We start from the raw sequence: 12,283 nt of genomic DNA, 5'->3' as shown, positions 1-12,283 counted from the left end.
CTTGAGTGGAAAGAAGTGAATTAGGGATCAATTAGAAGTGGGAGGATTTTGCTTAGAAGCAATTTACAAAGAAATATTGGCAGAGATGCCACACACATGTACACAAAGGAACAGGGTGTCTGCAGATTAGAGGCAGAAGAATACAAATTAAATGTGGGGTCTGGTTTCACTTTATTGTTGTAAAAAAAAACTCAGAGAAGGTGGCCCTGTAATGAACTAGAAATTAATACAGATGGGTAGATATTTCCATAGAAAATTCTGAGACATTTATTCCAGAGATCTTTCAAATTTCTATCACAAACAATCAAACCCATCGAACAGTTATTTGTGAAATTCTGAATTTGTACTTTTTCTTTTTCAGCTTTCAACAAATTAATTTTAATCATTTGATTGGGTTTTGTATAAATATTAGCATCATTTGTTCTGTGAGAAAATATTGAACGGGAAGAGGTCTCAATGGAATAAAGCTGTTCAGCAGTCAGTGGTATTAACAACAAATTGCAGAAAGGGAAGAAATCAGCCATTCAACCCAGTGAGCCTGTTCTGCCATCAGCAGGATCAGAGCCGATTTATTCTTAACTCTACTTTCCTATCTACTACCCATTACTCGATTTCCTTGTTGATCAAAAATACATCCAACATAGTGTTGAATACATTAATATCAAAGATAATCTGCACTCAGAAGCTTTTCATCATCTCTCTTCCCCTTTCAGTTGACATAGCAAGCTTCACACAAGCAGGTAGAACAGGACACATCTTAAGTCAGGGACAACAAGTGTGTGTTTCCAAACTTTGGAACACAATGGGAATTTCATACAGAGGAGAAGAGGTACTTTTTACTTTTTTTGCACTTCACAATTTGTAAATATTAGTCCCTGGTCATCATTAATACAAAATTGAAAATACCCAGAAGAATTGACCTTATTTAATAGTAAGCATCTTCCAAAATGTTTCATTTAAAAGGATAAGTCACAGCAGGCGAGCTCAAAACTGTGGTGTGCTCTTCCTGCTCAATGTAGGGAGAGAAGAACATTTCTAGAGCCCATGACGAGTATGTGTGCAAGAACTGTCTCTAGCTGCAGTTCCTGAAAGTTTTGGAGCCGGAGCAAATACTGTGGAGCATACATGGGTAGCAAGTATAGTGACATCACAGGAAGGAAAGGAATATGTGACGAACAAGAGGAGCAAGAGGACTGTGTAGACAGTGCAGATGTCTCCTATGGCTATTCCCCTGGAAAACAGATATACCACTTTAGATACTGTTGAGATTAAATGGCCCTTCAGAGGAAAACAGCAACAGCTACATTCATTGCTCCGTTGTTGGCTCTGCTGCTCAGGGGAAAAGTAAAAAACATGCGAGTACAATAGTGAGAGGGGATTCATTGTAAGGAGAATAGACAGGTGTTTCTGTGCCCACAAAAATGTCTCTAGGATGGTATATTGACTGTCTGATGCTACGGTCATGGATGTCTCATCCATTTTGATGGGGAAGGTGAGCAGCCAGTAATCACGACACAAGGTAGTGCAAACAACATACGTTGGAAAAGAATGGATGAGATCCAAAAAGCAGAATATAGGAAGTCAGGACATAAGTTGAAAAGCAGGACTTCAAAAAGGTAGTGATCTTAGGATTACTGCTAGCTCCACGCACTTGTCAGAGTGGAAATAGCAGGATATATCAAATGAATATGCGGCTTAAAAGATAGTACGAGGGAGAGGGTTTTAAATTCCTGGGGCATGAGGAACAGTTGTGGGGAAAATGGAAGCAGTACAAACTGGACAGGTCACACCCGGGCCGAACCAGGACTTCTGTCCTTGTTAAGTACCTTCTAGAGTCGCTGGAAAGGGTTTAAACTAAAATGGCAGAGGGGTGGGAACCTATACAAGCAGTCAGAGGAAGGTGAATAAAGGACAAGAATAAGAGAAATGATAGAGAAACCAAAGAGATGGATCAAACAGGATCACATTGCAAGACCACGGGAATGGGATAAGTAATGTTAAAATGACAAATCTTAAGACTCGGTGCCTTAATACACTGAGCATTCGGAATAAATAGATGACTTGATCATGCAAATAGAAAACAGGTATGATATACATGTGATTCTGGAGACATGATAGCAGTCTGACCATGGAAGGGAACTGAGTAGCCAGTATTCAGGAAGGACAGGCAAAAATGAAAAGGCAGTAGAGTTGCACTACTGGTTAAAGAGGTAATTAAAGCAACTGTGAGCAAGGATATTTGCTCCAACAAAGTGAAATCTGTATGGGTAGAGCTGAGAAACACAAAAGGGCAAAAAGCATTACTGGAGGTTGGACACAGGCCCTGTAGTGGTGATGTTGGGAACAGAATTAAAAGGGAAACTAATGGGTGTAATTATGGATGACTTAAATCTGCATATAGATTGGGCAAATCAAATTAGTAACAATACCAAACAGGAGGAACTTGCAGCATGTAGAAGAGATAGTTTTCTGGGTCAATATGTTGAGGAACCAACTGGAGGTCAGGCCACTCTAGACTGGCTATTGTGTAATGAAACAGGAATAAATGACAATCTAGTCGTGCGATGCCCCTTGGAAATGAGTGCCCATAATATGACAGAATTCCTCATCTAGGTTAGAGAGTGATGTAGTTGATTCTGAATCTAAACAGTCGAAATTAGAATGGTATGAGGCAAGTTGGCTGCAATAGATTGGGGTATGTTATTGAAAGGGATGATGGTGGAAAGGCAATGGTAAACATTCAAAGAGCACATGGGTGAACTATTGTTCATTCTTGTCTGTTGCTAAAGTAGAAAAGAAAAGTGGCCAAGGCTTATAAGAAATTAGAAATAGTATTAGGTACAAGGAAGAGATGTATAAATTTGCCAGAAAAAACAACAGACCCGAGGAGTGGCAGCAAGTTAGAATTCAATAGGAGGAAAAGAGATTGATGAAGGAAGGGAAATTGGAATATGAGCGTAGCTTGCGGGGATACAAAATCTGACTGCAAATGTTTCTAATAGGTATGTGAAGAGAAAAAAAATTGTGAAGGCAAACGTAAGTCCTTTACTGTCAGAAATGGGAAATTATAATGAGGAACAAAGAAATGGCTGACCAACTAAATACACACTTTGGCTGTGTTTGCAAACAAGGACACAAATAATAGAGCCAAAAACATTGAGGAATACAGGGTTCAGTGACAGGTGGGAACTGAAGAAAATCAGTACTAGTAGGAAAATTACATTGGAGAAACTGATGAGATCGAAGGCCGATAAATCCCCAGGTTCTCATAAACTATATTCTAGAATGCTCAAGGAAGAGACCCTAGAAATAGGGAATGCATTGATGGCCATTGTCCAAAATCATAAGAACTCTGGGACAGGTCCTATAAATTGGAGGGTAGCTAATGTAACCCTCCAATTTAAAAAAGGTGGAGAGAACACCAGGAATTATAGACCAGTCAACATGATGGTGGTACTGGAGGAAAAATGCTAGAACTCATAATAAAAGATTTAACAGCTGACCACTCAGAAAATGGTGGCAGGATCAGACAGAGTTGGCATGGATTTACAAAAGGAAAATCATACTTGATAAATCAACTGGAATTCTTTAAGGTGTCATTCATAGAGTTGATGAGGGTGAGCCAGTGAATGTGATTGATTTGAACTTTCAGAAGGCTTTTTACAAAGTCCCATATAAAAAAATTAGCATGTAGGTTAAAGCAAGTAGGATTAGAGGTAATATATTGAGATAGATAAAACTGGACAGCATAAGGAAAAAAAGAAAGAGTGAGAATATGAGTCTTTATATGAAAAGCAGACAGTGATTGATAGGGTATTGCAGGGATCAGTACTTGAACCCAGCTATTCACAATTTATACTAATGACTTGTTTGAGGGAACTAAGAGTAATATTACCAAATTTTCAGCTGACACAAACCTGAGCAGGTAGAGTAAGCTGTCAGGAGAAGGCAGCGTAATTTGGTCAAGCTGCTTGAGTGCAAACATAATGTGGTTAAATGTTAGGTTATCCACTTTGGGAGCAAATACAGGAAGGCAGATTATACTGTGAATGGCTAAAAATTGAGAGGGAATGTGCAATGAAGCTTGAGTGTCCTTGTACATCAGTCACTGAGGGATAAGCATGAAGATGCAGCAGGTGGCAATGAAGGAAATAGTATGTTGGCCTTCGTAGCAAAAGGATTAGAGAATAGGAGCAGGATGTCTTGCTGCAATTACATAGGGCCTTGGTGAGACCATACTGTGCTCAGTTTTAGTCTCCTTAACTGAATAAAGGAAGTTCTTGCTGTGGAGAGAGTCCTATGACTATCAGTTTACTAAATTGATTCCTGGGACAACAGGACTGACGTATGACTAGAGATTGAATCAATTTGCTGGAGTTCAGAAGAATGAGGGGTATCTCAGAGAAACCTAATAAAATACAAAAGGTCTCGACAGGTATATGTTGGAAGGCTGTTCCTGTTAATGGGTGGGGATGAGGGGTCTGGAACCAGGGTCTAAGGGTACAGGGAAGGCTATTTAAGACTGAAGTTAGGAAAGATATTGTCATTTGGAAAGTAATGAACCTTTGGCTTCATTACCTCTGAAAGCAGAAAACACTGTACAATTTCAAGGAGGATTTGGACATAGCACTTGAGAATAAAGTGATCAAAAGAGAAATGCTGGAAGAAGTTTTTGAGCTAGATGATTGGCCATGATATTAACGAATGGCAAAACATCCTAGAAGGGCTGAATGGCTTACTCCTACACCTATTTTCTATGTTTTTATTTTACTTGAGGTCAACAGAACGCTGATTAATTGCCCTTTCCCATCTCCTCCTGTTCAATCCAGTGTTTGTCTCCAGCCACCACATTTTTCCATACAATCTGAGGTTTTTCTCTTCTCATTTTTTCCGGCAGTCCTCTCTCCATAATTAGTCGCCACAATTCCTCTCCCTGCAACAGGCAACCATACGATTTCAAATCTCTTCTCAGTGACTTTCTTCAATGCTTGCACAATCGTCACCAACAAACTGATGCCTCTGTTCCCAATTTGTCCGTTCTTTTTACTCAAGACATCGATCACACTTTAACACTCAGTCTCGTTCCTCTCTCGTCGATTTTGTCAATGTTTCTGCATCCTATAGTTAGGCCGATCCTTCCTTTCAATTTCACCAACTTTTTTCTATCAAAAAATACTCCATAGTACTTCTTCCCGTTACTTTAATTAGAACTAATCTATTCCTTAGTTTCCATTTTGTCATTTCCATCTTCTGCCACTATTGACACCAGCTATTTGAAACTACACATTTTGCTTCAGGTCTTCATCCATGATCTTTACACCTGCACTCTGATCCTCTTCTCTCAGATTATCTGACCTTACGGAAATTGGTTTTGCATTTACTGATCTTTACACTCCTGTTTTCCTGTGGTTTTCTCCAGATACTTGGTTATTTTCTCATCATCCCCACCACGCAATGGAATGTCATTGCAAACAACATTGGACAAAGCACCTTTTTGTCTCACTTCCTCAGTTGAAATGATAAATGATAATCAGAAAAGGGAAGGGGCTCAGCAATCATCTTTAGTGTAATTGAAATTTGGCTCGAAACTTTCACTGTACTGCACACTGCTTCTTAACTCTTGTTGGGCACTCCTTTCACATACACATATTTTAATGTCTTCATATGTACTTCTGAAGACAAATCCTCAACACCATATTTAATAGGAGACTCCTTATATTTAAACTGTGACCCTTAGTTCTAGATTCCCCCATGAGGGGAAGTATCCCAAACATTTACCCTGTTCAACCTCTCTCTGAAGCTGATGTTTCAGTAAGATGTTCCCATGATTGTAAACTTCAATGATGTTTATTGACTAGCAGGAGTTGGAATCATTTTTGATGAACTAATGGTGCATTCTGAGCACTCTGATTGGAATATTTAATGAATGCTTATGTGTTCATGGCAAGGAATCACACTAGATAAACAGTTGTGTTTGGGAGTGGTATTAGCCAGAACAGATTTTAAATAGGGAAACTGACTTACTTCTGGGCGGGAACGTAATTCATCAAGTAGTGAGAAAACCTGTCACTTAACTCAAATCCTGCATCCCTGATACTATTCCAGTCGATCTCTGTAAACTCACGAACGTGAGACTGCTACAAATGCTGTGATTTTTTCAGAAAATGGCAGGAATGGGAATGTTGAAGACAGTGGTCATAGTTAAGTACTAAGGCAGCAGCCACATTACCACTAGCAGAAAGAAGCACTAGCATGATGTTGAAAGTGCTGCCAGTGCCCAAGGCTCAGAACTGGACCTTCAGCTACAACCCATCTTTATACCCAGCAGCCATCTCCATATCCAAGGGCCAGTAGCCATCCCTATGTCAAGGGAACACACCAATACTCCACAGCCTGAAACTATCTCAAAGTCCACCCCAGCATCATCCTGCAACAAACCCAATATCCAATGACCAACCCAATATCCAGCTGCCAGCAACTGTCAGTTCCCTACTCCAACAGGAGCCATCAAACACTGCCACACCACCTCACAGCCAACATCAACAACCCAGGCACCATCAATCCCCAATAGCTTTTCCCCACAGGTGCAAATGTCCCTGTCCTCTAGTTACTGCAAGAAAACAGCAGTGCGAAACAATTTCAGCATGACAGAAGTAAGATCGCAGCTGGCCTCACAGTTCAGTTTGACACGGTGCGTGTACTCTTCCAGGGTACTCAAACAAGGCAGGAGGCCCTCTTCCCTGAGGCAGGAGGAAGACAATTTCCCATCTAACCATACATGTCTGGATGGAGGTCTCAGAGGATACCACCAACTACAGAGTTCTCCCCAACAAGGCCAACATCTCTGCTCCATAAGGATGAGTGCCAAATGTCATTTCTCTTGGGGTGGGAAAAGCAGATATGATTCCATGTTTCCAACTGCACGTGCCATTATTAACACTCTGTCTTTCACACCAAATATATCTACGTGGAATCCCATTTCATGTTCTGTTGGTGCAATCATTTTGTCTACCTCTCCTGTTGGTCCTGATCATTACGTCAAGCCATCAAGTCACTTACCACTTTTCGAAGATCTTCTCACAAAACCTCCTCACTTTGTCATATATCTAATCAGCTTGTCTGCATTGATCCTCCATCAAAATTGGTCAGCTGGCTCACTTGTTAGTCAATCTTTCTGCATCTAATTATTTTGCATTTAAAATTTTTTTATCATTAACTATTCCCACCAGCAATTGCTCACTCTTTTCACCATTACACTAAATCCAACTTATACTTCTCCAGTCAACTTGTAGTTGTGCTGCTCTTTTCTCCAACGTCTGATCATGGTCTTGGCTTTTCACAGTCTGCGAACCTCTTCTGCTGAGCAGGCATAACACATCAGTTCTCCATATGAGATAGTAGGAACTGACAATGCTGGAGAATCTGAGATAACAAGGTGTAGAGCTGGATGAACACAGCAGGCCAAGCAGCATCAGAGGAGCAGGAAAGCTGACATTTCAGGTCTGGATGATGTGCCTTCAGTGGAGTAACCAGACAAATCATCTAAAGAAATCTTCTGGCACCACTTTGAAAAAGGGCAGTGCAGTTCTTCTCAAACCAACATCACCATAATAGATTATCTATGAGCATGCTAAATTTGCAGGACGACAGCAACACAGCTGAGGTATGAGATAAATGGAACTGATCTTTGTGGAATATCATAGATACCTGAGCAAAATTGGCTCACTCTGTGTCATTATGACAATGACTGGAAATATTCAACTGATCAGAGGACACTGGTCAAGAGAGAAACATGATTGACATTTCAGGTCTAAAGAGTTCCTTTGAAAGGTCACCAACCCAACACTGACTCTATTTCTATCAGATGCTAGCTGTTTCTAGCATTAATGTTCTAGGATTTTCATTTGTTATTTCTTATTTTCAGAATCGGCAATACTTTTCTTTTGACTTTTTGACCTATCATTGCGTATGGAATCTTGTGATATAGTTGTTACGCAAAGATCAAACCTGTCTCACAAATAACAAAATCCTTCATAATAAAACTGAAAGAACTGCAGATGCTGTAAATCAGGAACAAAACCAGAAGTTGCTGGAAAAGATCAGCAAGTCTGAAACGTGAACTCTGATTTTTTCTTTCTTCACAGATGCTGCCAGACCTGCTGAGCGTCTCCAGCATCTTCTGTTTATGTTTAAATCCTTCATAATCTTGCAGCAAGTAATTTACCTCAAGTCCTCAAAGCCTATCCACCATCTGCAAGGCACAAATCAGGACTGTAATAGAACACTGCCCATTTGCCTGGATATGTGCACCTCCAACAATACAAGAAGTTTGACACCATCCAGGACAAAGCAGCCTAATTATCTGAGACCACATCCCCAAATATTCACTCCCTCCACCACTGATGGTCATTAAGCTGTGCGTAGCATCCACAAGATGCACTGCAGGAATCTACCAAGGCTTCTTAGAAAGCACTTTCCAAACCCACGATCACTTCCATCAAAAAAAAACAAGGGAAGCAGGTATATGGGAACACCACCAACTGCAAGTTCCCTCCAAGTCACCCACATTCCTGACTTGGAAATATTCAACCATTCCTTCTCTGTCACTGGGTGAAAATCCTGGGCATTTTGGGTCTACCTACTGCAGCAGTTCAAGAAGCCAGCTCACCATCACCTTCTCAAGGGCAACGAGAGATGGGCAATAAATGCTGGATCAGCCAGAGGTGACCACATGCCAGAGATGAATAAAACCTGATTCTGGTGACGATAACAAAACAGTCACAAAATGCTGCCAGCTCTATGTATTGGTTTCAGTGTCTGTTGGGGCCCGATGCCCTGAAAGAGAGACAGCCGCAGGGTGTGTGTGTGAGAGAGATTGGGAGGGAGGGTCCTATCTGTCTATGTCGTCCCTTACCTGGGGAATTGCTCCATCAGCAGCTTCAGGCCCTGTCTGTTGGGCCGCAGCCTCTCCAGGTAGCGGCTGATCTGACCGTACTGCGCCCGGCTCAGGATCATCCCGGGATGCGCACACACACTCGGTGTCCAGCACCAGGACATCAACTGATCCAGAAACTGACACTCCAACCGCCACCACTACCACCGCCTTTCCCGCCGCCGAAAACGAATCTACGGCCCCCGGCAACAGCAACACGAACAACGATTGGCTGAAGAAACCACAGCTCCCCAACGTCCCAACCCATAACCGAAGGGTAGGGGCCAGGGAGAGAGCAGAGACCGGATTGGTCAATAACTAGGAAGTGGCCGGGCGGACAGGAACAGACCGAGAAAGAGTGGGGTGGAGAGAGAGGCAGATGGGGAGAAAATCGGATAAAGAACGAGACACGGATATAGAGAGTGAGAGGAACAGAAAGGGGAAAAGAGAAACACATAGAGAGTGGAAGCAAAAGCATTTTCATTAGCCTGAGCCATGAAACAGCAATAAAACCATAATCTTATTTTTGAACAGACCTTGTGGTTTCTTCCCGACAGAAACTGTTTAGTATCTAAACAGAATATAATTTAGTTTCTCACCTGAGTAATCAAGTCAAAGTAATTAATTATTGAAAAATAACTCAATCCCATAATCCCTAATTTGAGGTTGAAAAATGCCTTAACACAAGATTTCTCACCTCGTATTAATTGATCATATTCACGCAATCAATTTTCTAGGTCACAAAGCCCGAAATAGAATCTTAGGGCAATTCCCGAACAATAATTGTTTATAATATCCCTATGACCTGACATAAAACCCTAAATTCTACTTGATCCTACACTTCCTCCTTCACTTGCACCCATTTTTTACATATTCCTTATCGTCTAACACGAACTCCTTTAACTTTATTCCAGGCTCTCGAAACTTGAATTAAGTTTCAACCCAACTATTAGAAAACTCGCTTCCCTTGGAAGTATATGTTAATGCCTTGATAATTTAAACATTTCACCTTGTAATGATCAGTCATGCTATTCTCATGTGGCTAAACATGTTGGAAATCTGTTCTTCAGTGCCATACATCTCCACGTGTCTGTCATTCCATATATTATGACACTAGTCCGACCACAATTGCACACTTGCTTTGGAATTCCAATATCATGTTAACCTTTCTGAACTTCACATGATCATATTGAAAATTACATGTGAGAGTCAAATTTTTGTTTACTACCCACATGGTATATATTGGATGGCGATCAACTGCAGTTCAGTTGCCTTAAGATATAGCTCAAGAACACTAGAGAAAATGATCAAATTACGGCACTAATTCTCGCTTTACTGATTTGCATTAAATATACGTAGAACTAGATTATGCCTATAATATTCAACCCCAATTATTTTATTATGTGTTTTCCCTCCAATTTATCTCCTATCCATCCCTCACTCACAATGAAGTTTACACAATCCACCAATCATTATCCTTTCTCATTCAAATACATCGAAGGAATCTCATTTCCAATATAAAAACATACTTAGCTCCCCAAGAATCAAACATTCCATCTGTTTTCAGACATTAACATGCCCATTCATTTATTCCCTAGATAATTATTATTGCTTTTGACTCTATCACAACTCTTTGGATCTAAGCTAGTTTAAAACAGAAGCTAGATATCCTTACAACTCAACTAACTCTTACCCCATACTATAAATGAACACTTAATTCTTAGGAAAATTATTGAAACTATTTAAAGAAAAATTAGGATCTACAGTTTTCTAAAGAACAAGATCTGCCACTATCTCGTCATTTTTTGTTGACCCTTTTTTCCTCAGGTTCATAAATTCCACTGTTTCAGAGTGGAGTAATCTGTGAAAATTTCACATCTATTAAAATCTTAATTCCTATTCCATCACTCCAGGTAATCAACAATGATGATAAAAATCATGTTTATCACGGATTCACTACAAATCGTCTTACTCAACAACATCCAATGTCTACTTCATGTCAAATTGCAAGCCATCAGCATAACGGCACAGACATTTAGAAGAAATTCCTGTGTACATGTTGCTTATTCTTTCATGTTCCAATTTTTAAAAAATTCAACAAACGGTGTTGTTGGTCAACAATGTTTCATTCATTTCTATGCAAATCATAAGCTTCTCCTTGATACTCAGAAACCCACAATCCAACCAAACTGTGTATGTTTTTAAATTTTCCTTCAAAAATTAAGAGATATATCTATCCTTTCAAACATGAATAAAATCACTTTCTCCTTTGACTGCATAAGAGACCAACTCAAATCAATTTCAATACTTAAATTTCCAAAATAATTATATTCAGCATTTATGTTTTTATAAAAATTCAACTGATCAAAGAAAGAAGCATCTACAATTGCAGGAATTCTACAATGAATTTATAAACACTTTAAACCACAAAAAATGAATAATAAATCTGAATCAGTTAAAGTCAACAATATTTTTTGTAAAGGCAAAGTCTATAGTCCAAACAATCACAACATTGTTATAAACTTCTTTCATTGTTAAAGATGTTACAATTCCTTCTCATGTTGTGACTGCATAGCCCATTCATTCAAATAAATTTCATTTGGCTCAAAATCAAATCAATTAGTTTGTTTATAAAAGAGGACGAGCTATTTAAATCAGACAAAGGAAACATGGCTTTTCTCCTCATGAACAAATAATACACCTTTTCAAAATTTCAAGCTTTTAATAATGCTTTGTATTTCCAAATTGTCATTTTTTTTCACCTTAAGTTTTAAATCAAGCTATCAAGAACCAGGCAAGTAGTGCAGAGTCTCCTGAAATGATTTGGTTTTCCACTTTAGATACTGATATGGTTGATGGTTCCCCCAGAAGAATACATGAGCTAAGTCAGTAGTGGCACCACAGATGGTGCAACAATACTGGAGAGGAGGTAGAAGAGTGAAAAAGTAGTACTGACAGGACATTCTTTAGTTAGACTGGTGTATCTGCAAATGCAGATGTGACTCCAGTATAAGGACTGCATCAGGACATCTTTTGGGTCAGAGTGTACAGCCAGAGGTAGTGGGCTATATTGGTACCAATGGCTTGGGTAGGAAGGTAAATGAGGCCCTGAAAGCAGATATTTAAGATTTATGGGAGAAATTAAAAAGCAGGATGTCCAAAACAGTAATTATTTTTCATTATATCTTCATTGGATTTGGCCATGGCTGGCTGGCCAGCATCTTATCGCCGATGTCTGGCTGCCATTATACAGGCTTTGGGTAAGTTACTCGCTACAATATTCCGAGCCTCTGACCTGATCTCGTATTTATATGATGAATCCAGTTGAGTTTCTGGTCAATAGTAACCAAG

General features: G+C 39.8%; 1 protein-coding gene across 2 annotated transcripts in view; it reads right to left on the bottom strand.

Moving 5' to 3' along the window:
- The window catches only part of cdin1 (CDAN1 interacting nuclease 1), a 149,371-nt gene extending 140,163 nt beyond the window's left edge, over positions 1-9,208 (bottom strand). For both annotated transcript variants that reach the window (XM_048537501.2, XM_048537502.1), the window contains exon 1: positions 8,915-9,208. In XM_048537501.2, coding sequence (XP_048393458.1) covers positions 8,915-9,057 — 143 coding nt within the window. In that variant the 5' untranslated portion in view covers positions 9,058-9,208. The remainder of the gene's footprint in view (positions 1-8,914) is intronic.
- Between the last annotated feature and the right edge of the window lie 3,075 nt (positions 9,209-12,283).

This window comes from Stegostoma tigrinum, chromosome 10 (assembly GCF_030684315.1).
Source record: "Stegostoma tigrinum isolate sSteTig4 chromosome 10, sSteTig4.hap1, whole genome shotgun sequence".
NCBI classification, from domain to species: Eukaryota; Metazoa; Chordata; class Chondrichthyes; order Orectolobiformes; family Stegostomatidae; genus Stegostoma; species Stegostoma tigrinum.
The sequence above is the reverse complement of the archived record's forward strand: the minus strand, read 5'-3'. Positions and strand labels throughout refer to the sequence as shown.